Here is a 17234-nt window from a genome sequence, read left to right on the forward strand (position 1 = left end):
CGTATGTTCTCACTCATAGGTGGGAATTGAACAATGAGAACACTTGGACACAGGAAGGGGAACATTACACATCAGGGCCTGTTGTCGGGTTGGGGTGGGGGTAGGGATAGCATTAGGAGATATACCTAATGTAAATGATGAGTTAATGGGTGCAGCACACCAATATGGCACATGTATATGTATGTAACAAACCTGTACGTTGTGCACATGTACCCTAGAACATAAATAAAGTATAATAAAATAATAATAATAATAATAAAACCTACCCCTTGAAATTTATACTTTCTTATCCACATTCCAGTATCTGAAATATGATGCTGTTTGACAAATAATCATGTGCTGTTTGGAAGAGGTCTTCTTGACAGTTGCAACTTATGGAAATAATTATTTACCTGCTAAAAGTGTTAAGGTTAAAAAGGAAGTACCTTCTAAGAAGCCGAAGAAGTATTAAAGATTCATAAACAAGTTATATTTAGCAGCATTTAGAGAAAAGGAACACAAAACCAAAAAGCAAGCCCCTACCAAAAAAGAGAAAACCAGAAATACCAAAAACATTACTATAATTAGGCATTTTTACCTATATTTTATAATTCCAAACACAAGGGGCAAAAAAAATCCTCTATAAATGGAAGTTCTTTAGGTGGTTCTAGGTATCTGCTTCAGTTTTTAACTCTCTTCACAGCTTACATTTATAGAAATATAAATATTATTTCTTAAAATTCACATTTAATACAAACTTTCAAAAGTATTTACATGTAGGATAGCAGCAATGAGAAGGCTTTTAAATCTAAGAACCTACAGGGCATGACAAGAGCAATTCCTAAATCCAGATAACGATTTTACCATTGCTATGTATAAGCTGCCATTTGTAGCAAGTTTTACATGGGACATTATTGAACATTTTGGGAGTGGGGGAAAAATAAGAATCTACCTTATCATCTTTGATTGCAGACATGGGTTCATGACATGTCACAAAGCTACTTTCTCTGAGAGCAGTTAGTATCTCCAAACCAGGCTAGAATTTCTAAGGGCAGTCTTGCCTTTTGGTGGATTAAGTAATTTTTTGATGATACTTCCATGTTTGGGGGTACATTGGCCCATTAAGATGAGCACCAAGGAGAAAATGGAGAAGTGGCAAAGCTCTAGCAATACTCTGGTGCTCAAAATGCTTTTGACACCTGAGAAAGAAGTAGGTGGTTTTGAGCCGGTAAAATGCATACACATATATAATAGTAAAACATTATAATTTAATGTTTTCTATGTGAATTCACAATTGAAATATTGTATACTATGATACGATTAATCTGTGCAAAATTCTTTGAGGTAGAGCCTTATTTAAATTCTTCATTTGAATACATACACTTTACATAAATATGATCCTCTCAGAGTTGTAAACAAAGTTTAGAAATATGGTAAAATCTCTAAAATGATCAGAGGTAATTTAGAGGCAAAGTGGCCTGTTCAGTAACTGACATTTCAACAGAAGGTCATAGCTTCTTCTGTTGATTCATGGAATGGGGTTAGCCTGTGGATAGACATTTGTACTAATATACACTGATTACATTCATACTACAGAATCATATGTTAGATACCAGAAGATAATCTTAATCTTTCGTCCTCTGCATACACTCCTATTTGGGTACTTAGCATGCCACTGCATTTACTCTTGATGACATTTGTCTTCCCAACTAGATTTTAAACATCCTTGGAGGAAGAATCATGAGATATTAAAAATCTATAAATATGTTGGCTCTTCAGAGCTAATAAAGGATAAAATGTACCCAGTAAGAAACCAAGCAGTATTTACAGCCAGCTTTTAAGAATCTTTTCAAACACTAATTGCATATACTCAGAACTAAATTTGTTGTTTTTTGCTCTAGACCAAGTTTTGGACTTCATTTCCGAAGTTCGAATTTTCTGTGTCACTAGTAATGTCATTGACGATGACACTGTGAATTTCCTCTGCAAGAGTACAAAGATCGGCTGTTTTTAGACCTTTAATCAATGTGTCACATGCATCTTTCTTTCCATGAAGTTGATACCAATTACGAAGCAGTTGAACTTTTTGTTCTGCTGTGTCTTGGACATTGTCATTCTTGATCTCATCTATTTTGGCTTCATTGACACCATTCTTTCGAACAAAGTCTCTAACTTCACTTAGTGTCATGGTTCCAGCGATAGTGGTGATATATTTACTCAAGTCAACATCTGAAAAATAGAAAATAGTCTAAAAATTTGTTTTTCTAAATGAAATTCCCATTACTGAAAACCATGTTTATTTCTCTTTTTATAGTACTTCAGAACATAGCTAAGTCTTAAAGATCTGTGAAGAGCTAACTGGGGGAATACAGAAACAAGGCAATCTTGAGTTCTAACTCCAAATCCTGCCACGTACCCAGTAATTTGTTAAATAACCTGGGCACAATATATAACACTTCTGTGTCTTTTTTTCTCATTTATAAAATAAGAGGATTGGAAAAGATCATCTATAACATCTCTCATGGATCCAATGATCAACGGCCGACAAATCTAAAAGTATAAGCAAAGAGTTTATGATCATCTTATCCCTAAATCACAGATCAAAGAACAACTGAATGGAATCATGTATGTTCTTACAGAGTTGGGTACACTGATAATACCTGAGTCTACAGGGCACTTTAAACTCTAGATCCGTTTAGGCAGGAGTTCTGTAATACATCTAGCTGATTATGTAGGAGAAGCTTCTTAAGCCTCAGACTATTGTGTCCTATTGTTACTTGATTATTTTTATATATGAGTATTCATTATAAATTTAAACAAATTGCCTGATAAATGCTTTATGCTGAGCATGTAGAATTGTATGAGAAATAACAAGATCCCGCAATATGTCACTGAAAGTAGCAACATTATTTTACTCTGAAATTGGCCTATTACTCTAAAGGAAGCCATCTCTATGAAATAAAACAATAAAAGCCTTACCAGATAAATTTATTGCTGTTTCCTAGAAAGCAAAAAAAGGAAGCAGAGAAAGACAAATAAAAATATATCTTTAGCATATTCTAAACGTAAACTTCTAATTTTTCCTTAATTCGGAAAGAAGTACAATCAGTTGCTTGATGTATAAAATTAGGAAGCTAGATTAAGTGATTAAGAAGCATACTTTTACCATTCAATTTTTATTCTGAAAGGTTCCAGCCTTTCCAGAAACTAAGCAATATTGTCTCAGTTTTTAAAGGCAAGAAACCTAAAGAATTCATAAAATAGGTTGAGGTTACTTTTCATGTAGACTTATTAAACAATAAATATAACCACTCTAAAATTTTCTTCCCTGTAACTATTCTTATTTTTAATACCAGAAAATGGCTCAAATTGAAATTTTTTTTTACCATATTAATTTAAAGAATACTAACTCCCACTGAGCCCTGGCCCCAAATAAAATAATTCCATTAAGCACAACTGGTTTCTTTTCTCAGTGTATTTCTTGCTATCTGAAATGTACTGATACCATGTTGGGAAAAGATATGGTGAGACATAAGGTTAACCAGCAACCAGAGAAAGTGAAGCCTTTATGACAAACTTCAAGAGCAATCTCTTTGCTCAGGCTTGGATACTGAACCCATGCCTGGTAAAGGCTGTTTCTCTGCAGGGATAACAACAACAAGGAACATGGAGGTTGGCCATGTTCTTTTTTCAGCTCATTTTCAGCACACTCTCAATTCCCTCCTTTGTTGATTCTTACGGTTTTTGTGTAGAAGCCTACTTTTAAATTGGGTACCATATCATAATTCATCTGTGAGGCCCCTTTAACCTATGCACACACAAACACAAGCAATGTTTAAATAAAGAAAGTAACAGGCCAGATGTGATGGCTCACACCTGTAATCCCAGCACTTTGGGAGGCTGAGGCAGAAGGATTGCTTGAGGCCAAAAGTTTGAGACCAGCCTGGGCAACAAAGTGAACCCTGTCTCTATAAAAAATAAAAAAAAAAAATTAACCTGGCATGGTGGTGCATGCCTGTAGTCCCAGGGTCCCAGGTGAGGCAGGAGGTTCACTTGAGCCCAGGAGTTTGAGGCTGCAGTGAGCCATGATTGCACCACTGCACTCCAGCCTGGGCTATGGAGCAAGACTCCATCTCAAACAAAATGAAACAAACAAACAAGAAACAAAAAAGTAAAAGGAAGTAACAAAAAGCCAAATCACTAATTTCTCTATTTTTTTTTTTTCAAGGAAAGCTGATACCTATTTCAATACCTACAGGATTCAAGGTTGTAGATTCATGAGGACCTTGGTTTTCCTTTCTGTGCTTTCTGCATGCTTTCTTTCTCACCACTGAAAGAACAAAGACATTTTATCAAACTCAGGTCTCAGCCTTGTAGAATGCATGTGAGAACATACTTTCATACTAAGAGAAGTATAAGAAGGGAAAAGGAGAAATTCATTGAAACTTAAAAGTGGCCAAACACCACAGGAGGCAGCTGATTTTGAAACTTCCATACCACTAAGTCAAGTGTTCTAGTGAAAGGACATATCTTAATTAGTCATCTAATTACCACAAACTGGCCTAGCATGGAGATGGTTTTTGACTTATATGGCAAGAACCACTCCCTGTCCAGCAAAGATGTGGACGGCAAGACTATGGCAGGACACAGAAGCTGCAGGACAAGCAAGTCAACATCAACTTGCTATGGATGCCCAGAAATTGAAATATGCACACAAATAACTCAAGTATACATACTCAATAGGTGTATGCAGCGCATTAACGTCAACGTGAGATAGAAGAATCTGTATGTCTCTGAGCACAATTACAGTGTTTAAATATCCCAAATGTATTTTCAGCTAAACAACTGCTAATGCCACGGCAAACTTTCTTCTTCAACTGAACTGAAGAAACAGAGAATTGTTCCGACAGAGAAGGGAAAATTGGATATTTCTAAGTTACCAAAAGTTGGTGTGACCCTGTAGTTGATGAATGACTTAAAGAGATTTTTCTAGACTAATTATGATTATACCTAATTTTGGCTTTTCTACTGACTCTACTGAGTCACCTTTGTATAACATGTGTTCCCACAGTATTTTAAGTTAAGGAGGAGAAATAATTAAAAACAAGCCATTAGGCCAAGGAAGAGGAGGCAGAGAAGTACAAGTTTTTTAACTGTTCCCTGCAATGTGTTTCTTGGGAATGCCTTTGCTTCTTGTGTTCCCTTTTTGCACAGGGAGATCTCAATGAATAGTGAAGAATTACTTCTGATTTTTGGCCAACTCCACTGCTGCAGAGAACCCTTGTTCATAGGAAGGATTAGAATACCACTCAATGCCCCAAAACCGTTGCTGAGAAACTAGCTGAGGGATAATTTCATTTGTTCTTATCTATCAACTCTCAAGGCTGCATTCGGAGGCAAGAAGTTAACAATACATAAATCTACCAAACTGGTAGCTTTTTATAGGTAAGAATAAGGCAAATCTTTGTGAACTACTTCCCAAGTTATTTCAATCTGCAGTTTGAACAAAGCAAGAACTTACCATAAACAATTGGTGGAATTAGGAGAAGAAGAAGACACAACCACAGCAAATTAGATCTGGAATCTGTAGGTTGGAACATTGGACATTTTATATGAAAATAAGCAATCTTTAAGATTAAACAAAGGACTCTCAAATAATCAAGAGTGATTGGTTTTTCTTCACATCTTTCCATGGGGATGAGGGAAAGGAGAATATAACCGTCAAAAAAATAATTACCTTCCTCTTTGCACTTGGTGTTGCTGGTGAGTGTGCATTCCTTGATGATTCCATGTTTACACCTAGAAAACAAAACACAGGCGAAATTGAAAAGCCTGGCGGAATGATTCCTTGATCATTTTCAATGGCATGTTATAAATTAGGGGCCATTTTATTCATCTTTGCATCTCTGGCAAACATATTCCCTCAAATATTTCTAGATTAGTATCTAAAGCAGGCACAAGTTGATATAATTTGGATGGCTGGATGAAAAATATCATAAGGAATGACTCTGTTTTAAGATTTCAAGAGTTAAAGGAAGATAGGAAAATAGTGACACACAAGAGAGATGAAGTAGACACAAAAATAAACTTAAACCTGGTAATAAACTGAACACGTAAATCCTACAGCTTAAACTAGCTCTTAAACTGTCAATAGTAATTCCAAAAAATTCCCATAGCCGAGAAAATGGTCAGGTGATAGCCATGCCCACGATGCGGCTCAGGGAGGGTACTCAGCTGGCCCTTAAAGGCTGCTACTTTTAGCATATGGTGGTGATCAGGAGACTCAAGAGGTTCATATGTGATTTCTTTCAGACAGACAGACATTCACAGTCAGGTTGTCTGAGTTCACAGCCTCTGCCCGTTACCTGACTAGGTGAGCTTGGGAAGTCAGACTGTCATGAGCCTATTATCTCATCAATAACATGGAAGTAATATTATCTATTTCAAAAGGTTATGATGAGAAGAAAATTAAATCAAGATTATGAAATATTTGGAACTACTATTATTGTTATTATTTTACTAAGTCAGTTGCTTCCCCAGTGCCTACCTAGCCTGTCATCATAGGGGCATTCTCAGACTTGGGGCCAGGGGAGAGCCTGGGACAACTGTACATAAAATTTTCCTAGCAAATAAAACATAAAGCATCATGTCCTTAATTCTTAAGCCTATTAGCTTCCCAAGATGAATTACAAGCCAGGTTCTCTAATTTTGGGTCAAAACCAACTTCTTTAGCCTGAAAGACAAGGCCCTTCATGATTCAGCTCTGACCCCTTCTTAGTCTTTCCTACACTCCAGCCATGTACTCTGTTTTCCTGTGCTTCCTTTGTCTCTTTGCAGCTGCTGTTCTCCTGCCTATAATGTGCATTCCTTCCATGTGCACCTGTTAATGCTCTTTCTTTTCTTTCTTCAAGACTCAAGCCATGAGACACATTCATGTCTTCACCTCCATCTCCTCAGGCAGAGCTGAAAAGTTTTCCTGTATAATTTGTAACACCTGGAACATAAGTCTGTTCTGATGCTATTCTCATGCTGTTGAAACACAATAGCCATTGCTTTTCTTGACTACAATAATAGTAGTTCCAAATATTTCATAACCTTCTGGACTGATAGCTTGATGCCAGGCATGTGTCTGGCTCACATCTTTAGCTTAAGTGGCCAGGAAAGTGTCACCTACACAGGAAGTGTTCACTAATGTTTAAATGAGCAGTCATCTAGTTGCTTGGTGGCAAAGCAAGACTAGAACTCTAATTCTTAACTCTCAGTCAGTGTTACTTCCCTAGGAAAATGATAACTCTCATGTTATATCTAGTGGTTTAATCAGAGAAAGACTACAACTTACTTGGTGCAAGGGTCACAGTGTTCACATACAGCAGAGTTACAAAAAAAGTTTGGTTTACATCTGCACTTGGTATTCTGGGTCCGGGTGCAGTTTATTTCCACTTCTAAGCCTAGAAAATCAGTTTGGAAACTATTAGTTATAGTGGCTAATTAAAAGTGGACTATGAAAATGGTGGGCAGGAGCTGGATGGATTTTTGAGATCCACTGCTTATATCAACAGTCACAGCATGACACCAGTAATACAGTTGGTGTTTAAACACAGAACAGGAAACCCCAGGTTGAAATGGCCAGCAATCATTTAGCAGAAAAACCAAGACAAACCTCGCCATTGCTTAGATGTCTCCCCTGTTCCTCTAGTCTCTAGCCTTAACACTCAATGGGTGACTTGGGGACTGGCAGCATCAGCATCACCTGGGAGCTTGTTAAAAATGTAGAATGTTAGGCTCTACCCTAGATTTACTCAATCAAGCCAAATCCAAGGCCCTCACTCAGAGACTCTGATGTAATTGCCTTGAGGTGGGACCTAAACATGAAACATTTTTAGTAGCTCCCAAAGCAATTCTAATGCACTGCCAGGGATGAGAAACACTGCTTTATAGGCTGAATAGGCAGGGGAAAAGCTTTATGTCCAGGGGTTTCTCCATGTCAAACAAAACTAGAAATACTTGTACTATATGTTAATCTGGGCCCTTAGAATACATTGGGATATCCATGAAAATTCAGGTCCCCAGCTGGAATTATCAGAACAACTAAATCTCCAAAGAAATGGGGAGCATTCCTACCCAACTGTTGGATTTCTGTGTCCTTGTATCTGCAGGCTTCTGAGCTTTTTCTGGTCATGAGCAAGCACTATTATACAAGCATAAGTCAAGGCCAGAAACAAAATAATTTCTGAGGTTTTGATTTGAGCTGATGAAGCCTGTTCCTAGGGCTCATATTTAGTCATTCTCCTATATCTGGAAGAATTGCCTAGACTTACTCATAAAGGTCTAGATCAATAATTAGCTCGGTACCTGGTCCTGCGGTACCCTAGCCACCTGTCCTTTCCTTTCCTATGTGTCAACATAGCACCACAGTAGGCCCCAATTTCAAATTGTCTGATAAATGGTTCTACATGGAATTCCAAGATTGATCTCTTTCAATTGCTTTTTAAGACTCTTACCATGTCCTTCGTCACACAATCTACATCTTCTGCATTTGGAAGAAAAATGGTCTTTGTCTGTGTACTCCTTCCCTTCTTGGCAGGGCACGCAGTCTGGTTCATCCCCATTGACTGTGCAGTCCCTAGCTTTCCTTTCGCCTGCCCAAGGGAAAAAGGAGCAAGTGTATGAACAGGACACGGGCAGGTAACAGGGTGGGAAGTATGCAGGGATGATAGACAATAAAACTCTTCTAAAACACACGGGGAGCGGGGTAGGCTAATGATATATAAATACAATGGGGGAGAAGATTATTGTAAAAGTCATGTCAAGAGCCAGGAAGTCTCCTAAGACAAAAGCTAAAGGAGTGACTGAAGCCCACAGAAATAGGATGATTAGCAACAGGAGCATACAAAACAAAGGAAGGTTAGAATGACAAAGTGCACTACACAAAATGCCTTTGCCAACAACCAACTTCCTTGGAGAAAGGGGAGAGGTTGGTGGGTATATATTCAGAGTGGGGATAGCTGTTACTGGCCACTGAGCTTATCAAACTGACTCACATTGCTCTGACTTTTCATTTAACTTTCCAAAGTCCACAAACCCTGATAAGAAATAGTGTAATAAGGAAAAGAACATTTGAAGTTTTAAGGGCCTTGGTCAAATCTTGAAGAGCTATAAAATCTTTAACAGTGTTGTTTTCGCCAAGCCTAAATTTCATCCTGCGTATGACAGAGATAGTAATATTTCTCTTGCATTGCTGTCAGAACTGCACTCGGTCTGCCTAGTGAGCACGACAGTTCTCTTTGTTCTCCCCTTTCTATTATTACTTTTTCGTCAAAAGACAGGGTACGTACTGATGAGTTTTGATAAGCATTAACATATTTATACCAAAATTTATTATCTATCAGGCTTGTTATCTTAAAACAATTTTAAATAATATACACATTTGCATTAATTTACTTTAAAAATAAAGTGAGTCACTGTATTGCTATTAGTAAGCACCATGCAATGTGTTCTCTTAAAAAATTCATTTATCTGATAAGTGTTTATTAAATGCCTATTGAGTGCTAGGAACTTTTTAGAAGTTTGATATTATGCAGGAAATAAGATAAAGCCTTCATCACCAAAGACTTCACCTTCTCAGGATGGAGGTAGACAATACACAAATAAATATATTGATATCAAGTGCTAAAAAATGCTAGAAAAAGAAAGCTAGATGAAGGTAAGGGAATAGAGAATGAAGAAGAAAGTGACAGAAAATACCAAGAGAAGTGTCTGAGAAAAACATTACTAGTGACTCTAATTCTTAATGGTATAACTAGTTTTAAAAAAATAAGCAGTTTAATCTGCTCTGCTCACCTATACAGCAAAATTAATTTCTGCTGTGTTTCCTAGGAACATGAATTCCTTAATAACTTCATCTATTCTTTTTTATTCTTTTTGATAAAACAAAATATTTACTACATGAGCAAATTATGACATGTAAATATATATGCTATTTTAGTAAGTAAAGACCATAGTCTGTCAATAGAAAAAAGACAAACTGGAGATTCCCAGAACAAAATTCAAAAATAGTGCATAGGGCTATATAACATTGTAGCAATATTTAAAGAAAACACAGCCCAAGTCCAAGTATAATTTTATTTTTTGCTAATGGTATTTTACTGGTCTCTGAATGAATTGGTCTCTTTAATAAATTATCTTGTAGAATGTGCCTAGCACAACATCCTTGGTATAATGGAAATACAATGAACCACAGGTTCTTTGGTTCCACCAAAGTATGAAAACAAAATTTATTAAAATAAGAAAATAAGTAGTTGCTTTATTGAAAATCAGATTTTAAAATACTTTTTTTTAGTATAATGGTACATATGCTTATTACAGAAATGTTGGAAAAGGCAGGAAAGTATAATAAGAACTTATGTATCAGGCCGGGCACAGTGGCTCATGCCTGTAATCCCAGCAGGTTGGGAGGCCAAGGCAGGCAGATCACCTGAGGTCAGGAGATTGAGACCAGACTGACCAACACGGCAAAAACCCGTCTCTATTAAAAATACAGAAAATTAGCCTGGCGTCATGCTGTGTTTCTGTAGTCCCAGCTACTTGGGAGGCTGAGGCTGCAGAATTGCTTGAACCCAGAAGGTAGAGGTTGTAGTGAGCCGAGATCATGCCACTGCACTTCAGCCTGGACTACAGAGTGAGACTCCATCTCAAAAAAACAAACAAACAAAAGACTATATATCAACAATCTTGAGATACTGTCTGTTATTTTGTTGCATTCCTATGCATATAAATACATACATACCTGTATATACATGAGCATACACATAACAGGTATGTGTGTATATATATGTATAACGTGTGTATATGAAATATGTAGGCAGTATACCACAGAATCCTTCTTATTGAATATAATGATGTAGGGAGGACTTCTTTGATCATTTAATCAAAAATGTCAATTTACATAGGAAATAATTTAAAAATACTGTAAATATTTTATTTTAATTTATAAAATATAACTTTATAATCATTTGACAATTTTGATATAGAAGTTATTAGAATCCCAGGTTCTTTCTTACTTAAGTCACATCCATAATGCATCACCTATAATTTCCTGTTTGTCTGTTTTTCTCTTCCTTTCTTTGTTTCTTTTATTCTCCTCCCTCCCTCCCTTCCTTTTTGATGAAATGAAAACATAAAGATACCAATAATCTGTATGAATGGCTTTAGAGATTTTTGTGATTTTTCCTACCACTTAACTTTTATTTTTCCCTCACAAAATTCATCAACAACATTTTAGCAGCTCATCTTTACTAAATTCTCCAAAGCACTGAACCTAATTTTCATAGAAATAAAATCTGTCTTTTCTCTGTATTTGTATTTCATTAATTTATACAATATTCAATCAAATTACATATGAATATCACAACACCAATGAGTGTAAACAGATTTGGAAGCAACTTAAATATTGATAAGCCTAAAATTCAACAAGAGGGAATTGAAGTGGGAAGAGTATTTAACATGGTAGGATGCCATCCAGGGTATTTTATAGAGGAATCAGGGAGAATCAGTTAATCCAGCCAGATCAGTTGGAAATCACTTAAGAAGATTTATATAATTGAGGATTATGTTAGAAATGTATCAGAAAACATGACTTTGTTTGATACATACTACTTCAGTCTTTAAATATTCCAAAATTTACCTAAGGAATCCCACATCATATTGGTAATGAAATATCATGTGTACAATATTTTCCTTTATTTTTGATTACTTTCTCAAGGTATTTTCTTAAAATTTAATTGCTATCTTAGCGAGTATAAACATTTTTAAATTTTTGATGCATATATCCAAATGTCTTTCTTAAAAGTTTATAACAATTTACTTCACTTCTTAAATGAAAATAGAACAAAGCAAAACCAAAAAAGCAATAGACAAAAATCCTTGACAGTTTGAGGTGCAAAGCATATTTTGTTCATTTTAATTTGCATTTTAGGTTTTAAAATTATGGAAAAAGATTTCAATTCATAGGGCAAATTAATTGTGCTTAGCAAGTCATAATAAAGCCAGGAAGCCATTCTTTATTTGTGTTGGAGAAGATTTAAGTGTAAATGGATTTAAGTAAAACGGGTTGGGTTACAGAGGCGATTTTTCCATAAGGGTTATTAAAATCTGGACAGGAAGCATAGGGAGACTGGTAGAATCTTTTCACAAACAGGACCCATCACGTTTTGCAGCTTGAGTGCTGGAAGCCTGGGAGGCCAACCATGAAACATACTACAGTCCTTTTTTTGTTCTATTAATCTATCACATGAACCCATGTGCTATTTTCCTTTTTTCGACTCTACTCAAAGTTGAAGAAACGTTTGCACAATTGCATTTTGCTTAGCTTTTAATTTACCAGTGTTTGAAGGATTTCTCATCTGAAATTAGTTTGCCATTCAAAGTATTGATTTAAAAAAAAAAAAAAGCTGTTGGCTTCTGCCTGTTGCTTTTCTTACTCATCTAGTTATTCAGCTGCAAAATGCAAATATATTTTGCAGGCTTCAGTGCCAGGACAGCTTTCTTAGAGACCTTCTGATTGAAGGGAAGTGCTGAGACATATCCCTTAAGAGTAGAAGTCTCTTGCTTTCAGAGTTCCACTATTGTTATGATAGATGCTAATCAGTTTTGGCATGATAAAATTTCATATTCACAAATGAGTCATTTTCGCTTAGGAAAAAAATGGAGCCAAATAGACCAATCTTCTCATTTCAGAGTTGCATGTCACTTGTAAATTAAATTTATCCATAACCACATCAAATAAGCATGCTAAATATAAATAAAACTCATCTTTGGAAAATAATTTCATAGTTGTTTTTCTCTCAGTTATGCTATATAATACAGGAGAACCAAAAGCTGTAAAATTATTAGAGCCATGATTACTACGTGCTACTCCTAACTGTGACTTTCACTGTAATCTCTGGATGTTTTGTGTAATATACCTGGAGGACAGGGGTTACGGCAGAATTGGCCCTCGTGATGCAGGCCTTCCAAGTTCTGAGTCTCAATTGTAGTAACGATCTTCCTCAATTCAAATCCCTTGGAGCTGATATCAGTCACTTGGGCATTAACACATTTGGACAATAATGTAGCAACAGAGGTAAGAACCTGTAAAATAAAAGCATGAAGAGAATTATATTGATTTCTGAAGTAACATGGTAAACAAGTTTTATTGATTTCTGAAGTAAGTAACATGGTAAACAAGTGTAACCCACCCAAAATTGGCGGTATCTGCTGTGCACAGGCAAAGCCAATGTGAGGGCTCTCTTGTCTTTCAGATTTCTCTTGGAGAAAGCAGCAGGTCACCTGTATAGCAGTTCAGACCTCAGGTTCTTCAAACCACACTAGAAACAGCACCATGGATGATAGAAACCAGGTGTTCTAAGGTGAACAGGGCCTCCCACTTATTGCTCTGTGTTTGTGGGTAAAATCAATTACATTCTCCAAGTCTCAGTTTCTTTACCTATAAGTTGAAATAACCTCTTCTGCATAGGTTTGTTGTGAAAATAAGTGGAATAATGCACTTAAAGCTATTAGAACAGAACTTGGTACATAACAAATACATGCCCAATAAGTGTGCTATTTTTATTATTAAAGTTTCAGTGAGGGGGAGCATAGTGGAGGAGGAAAGAGAAAGTTCAAAACAACTGTGGTTTGAATCCCACGTCTGCCACCAAAGATGAATATCTGAGAAAGACAGAGAGAGAGAGAGAGAGAGCGAGGCCCCCATGGGTATAGTGCCCTGCCCTCCTTGATATACTAATTTCACACAATATTTAGGAGACAGTATTATTGGGGAGGCACAACTCCTGGTTTAAATCGCCAAGTACTCAGGTGACAGACTACACAGAGTGCGAGAAATGATTTGTCCAAAAATTCAGTTAAGAGTGGCTAACAAGAGACTCCGAGCCAGGACTTCTGGCCCAAATTTGGGCTGTTTCATATTTGTAGAATAGTTTCCTAAATATTTTACTCCACCTAGGCATGCAAACAACCCCATTTGTTTATAGACAATTATTGGCAAGAAGCCTGCAAAGAACCTTCAAAACAAATGGATACTGGGGAAAGGGGAGGTGTTTAGCAGAAATTTGCTAAGAACCAGAAGTCAGCCTGAAGACCTCCAGTCTGGGAAAACTGTAGCAAGACCCCTAAAGCCAGGGCTCTTGCTGGCAGGGAAGGCAAAACTTGCCAGCCCCGCCCAGAAGCTTGGGAAGAAGCTGAGTTTGCATTTCCCTCCCTCCAGTTTCGGCACTGAATTTTTCAGAACAGCCGTGACCATGATTGTAACCTCTGGCAGGGGTGAGGAAATGGAATGCATAGACAAATAGTTAGAAGCTGGAAGTCATCCTGTGCTAGAATCTGTGCATTCCCTTTGAACCTCTCAGAAACAGGGACACATGAAATTTGTTCTTTGTATCCCATGACAAGAAACTGAGAGAACAATTGGATATTCACCCATTGCCTGCAGCATCAGTGAGGAAGAATTACTTTTCATAGCCAACCAGGTTACAGAGTAGAAGAAATGATGCAAGAATTAGCAGACACAGAAGATAATGACTGACGCCCTGCCCTAGCACCACGCCAGTCTAAAGGGATCTCCACACTTTCTCAGGAATGGTCAGCCCCGGATCTAGCATGGCAGTTACAAATAGAGCAACAGCTCAGTGACTGAATTAAACTAACTACTGGAAGAAATATAGACCCCCATTCAGGCTTATTCCAGTGTCAGTGTGGCAAATGGATTTGAAAAGGAACCAAAAGAAGAAGAAAAAAAAAACCCCAAAAACAAAATAAAAGTATATTACCTTCTTACCCCCTGTTTTTACTGAAGTTCAAAGCAAACAGGAAAAGACTTTTAAAGAGCAGCAAAAAAAAAAAAAAAAAAAAGCATTCAGCGGTGAGAAATGACAGCCCTCAGCATGGCAAGAATGAGTAGACAGATGCCTGGAACAGTCAGTGAGAATTCTCAATTTTGAGCACAGCATCAGACTGCAAACAGTTTGTTGTGACAGAGAGAGGCAAAAGCAAGCTTTATAGTCATCACCGTGAAGAGGGTTTTACTTTGGTGTTTTTTGTTTGTTTGTTTGTTTTGTTTTGTTTCTGTGGGTTTTTTTTTTTTTTTTTTAGATGGAGTCTTGTTCTGTCACCCAGGCTGGAGTGCAGTGGCACAATCTAGATCTCGGCTCACTGCAACCTCTGCCTCCAGCATTCAAGTGATTCTCCTGCCTCAGCCTCCAGAGTAGGTGGGATTACAGGAATGCGCCACTATGATGGCTAATTTTTTGTATTTTTAGTATAGATGGCATTTCACCATGTTGGCTAGGCTGCTCTCAAACTGCTGACCTCAGAAGATCCTCACGCCTCAGCTTCCCAAAGTGCTGGGATTACAGACATGAGCCATCACACCCGGCCAAGAGGATTTTACCTCTAGGCCAAGCCCCACAAGAGAATTTCTTCAATATGACCATTGTGCTCAGCTACTGCAGAAAAAAATGCCCTCTTGATGAGGGGGTATAACGGTGGTCCAGAAAATTCAACACTAGAAGGTTAGGGATTAAGAAATTGAAAAGCGAAAGAAAAGAAGGACATTTCAAGAAAAAAAAATTTCAGCAGTATATTATCTTTTAACACACAGAAATTTTAATGGTGCTTATTTCTAGGTGCTAAGGCTATTTTTTTTTTCATTTTGCTTAACTCATCTTTTCTTGATAACGCATATGTGTTTGTTGTATAATAAAAAAATTTAAAAGGTAGCAGGGTTGTGTTGAGCCTAAAGATCTATACTGATTTATCATAATCACCTGTGTTATTATTTTTTAGTAAAATGGAAAATCTGGGTAATAATGGTAGTAAATCTATAACAGCAACTTAGTATTCGAAAGGTGGAAAAAATTTCTAAACCTTTGAATTATTAACATTTAATTCTTCATATAAATTTTGGGTTCTTTTGCCCTTCTAGCTTTCTTTGGTAGTTTTATAATTTTACTAAATCAAACATCATAAATATTAACCTTTGTTTAATCGGATATATTTTCTTAAACCAGCATAATCAAAGCTGTTTTATTTCTCTTTGGTCCACTAGGGCTAAATATATCACCCCTCATTATAGTGACGTTGTTTGATGGTAAAGAAAATTCTCTTTTATTTTTGAAGTAAAATTATTGGACCCAAAAATATGTTACACTAAAGAGAACTTTTTAATTTTTGAAATCGAAAGCTCAGTTATACAAATCACCAGAAACTGGTAACTACAGTTTGCAGTAATTTCTGCCTCCGATGAAATCTTGGTTTATTTTTTCTTAAAGAATACTTACCATGGAAATGTACTTTATTAACCACACCCTGATAGATCCCCATGTCAAAAATGCTGGTTGCCAATGAGACAATAAGATAAACAAAAAGTGCCTCATAATTTAGCATCTCATTGTGCTGTTACTGAACTAGGAATAAACAGATATATTTCTCAGAACACTGTCTCTTTTTATACTTCTAGAGATGACATGGGCTAACTTTCTTGTGTGGCTTATAAACTGAAAAAAATCTAATAATGCAGTATTGTTTAGGCACCCATAGAGACTACTCTGGGGAGAAAGACACACATAAGTTCTAGGAGGTCTGTCGTAAAATATTATGAATATTATTTTATATTTGAACTGAGTATTTTTGACAGTGCACTTTATTATATAAGTATAATGGTTACCCTTCTATACAAGCTTAATAAAATAAAATGCTTAGCTTAAAAGTCACTTAGAAATGCATGTTAACAGATTTATCTGAAAGTTAGACATCTCAAATTGAAAATGGACATTTTAACCCCTGGCTTTGAATTTCAAATAGATTGATGAAAATAGATGGGTTATGGGGTTCTACAGGAAAGAGCGCTCCCCACCCCAATCCTCTCAGAATGCAGCAAAGAAGTAACAGAAGGCAGAGGGGTACTTGAGAGAACAGTAGAAACAGAAAGTGAGAATTTTTTTTTTTTTTTTTGAGATGGAGTCTCACTCTGTTGCCAGGCTGGAGTGCATTGACATGATCATGACTCACTGCAGCCTTGACCTCTCAGGTTCAGGTGATCCTCCCACCTCAGCCTCCTGAGTTGCTAGGACCACAGGTGTGCACCACACTCAGCTAATTTTTATTTTTTAATTTATAAAATATAACTTTATAATCATTTGACAATTTTGATATAGAAGTTATTAGAATCCCAGGTTCTTTCTTACTTAAGTCACATCCAT

At 36.7% G+C, this 17234-nt stretch overlaps 1 protein-coding gene across 6 annotated transcripts in view; it reads right to left on the reverse strand.

Moving 5' to 3' along the window:
- Window positions 1-543: 543 nt before the first annotated feature.
- FAS (Fas cell surface death receptor) overlaps window positions 544-17234 on the reverse strand; it is a 27048-nt gene continuing 10357 nt past the window's right edge. For 4 of the 6 annotated variants that reach the window (XM_011947882.1, XM_011947885.1, XM_011947884.1 and 1 more), the window contains exons 2-9: window positions 12942-13107; window positions 8481-8618; window positions 7319-7427; window positions 5717-5778; window positions 5501-5563; window positions 4236-4309; window positions 2959-2980; window positions 544-2208 (exon numbers count right to left, since the gene is read on the reverse strand). In XM_011947882.1, coding sequence (XP_011803272.1) covers window positions 1877-2208; window positions 2959-2980; window positions 4236-4309; window positions 5501-5563; window positions 5717-5778; window positions 7319-7427; window positions 8481-8618; window positions 12942-13107 — 966 coding nt within the window. In that variant the 3' untranslated portion in view covers window positions 544-1876. The remainder of the gene's footprint in view (window positions 2209-2958; window positions 2981-4235; window positions 4310-5500; window positions 5564-5716; window positions 5779-7318; window positions 7428-8480; window positions 8619-12941; window positions 13108-17234) is intronic. The other 2 variants (XM_011947886.1, XM_011947887.1) reach the window with 2 other exon arrangements.

The sequence above is a fragment of the Colobus angolensis genome, unplaced genomic scaffold, assembly GCF_000951035.1.
Source record: "Colobus angolensis palliatus isolate OR3802 unplaced genomic scaffold, Cang.pa_1.0 Scaffold270, whole genome shotgun sequence".
Classification (NCBI taxonomy): Eukaryota; Metazoa; Chordata; class Mammalia; order Primates; family Cercopithecidae; genus Colobus; species Colobus angolensis.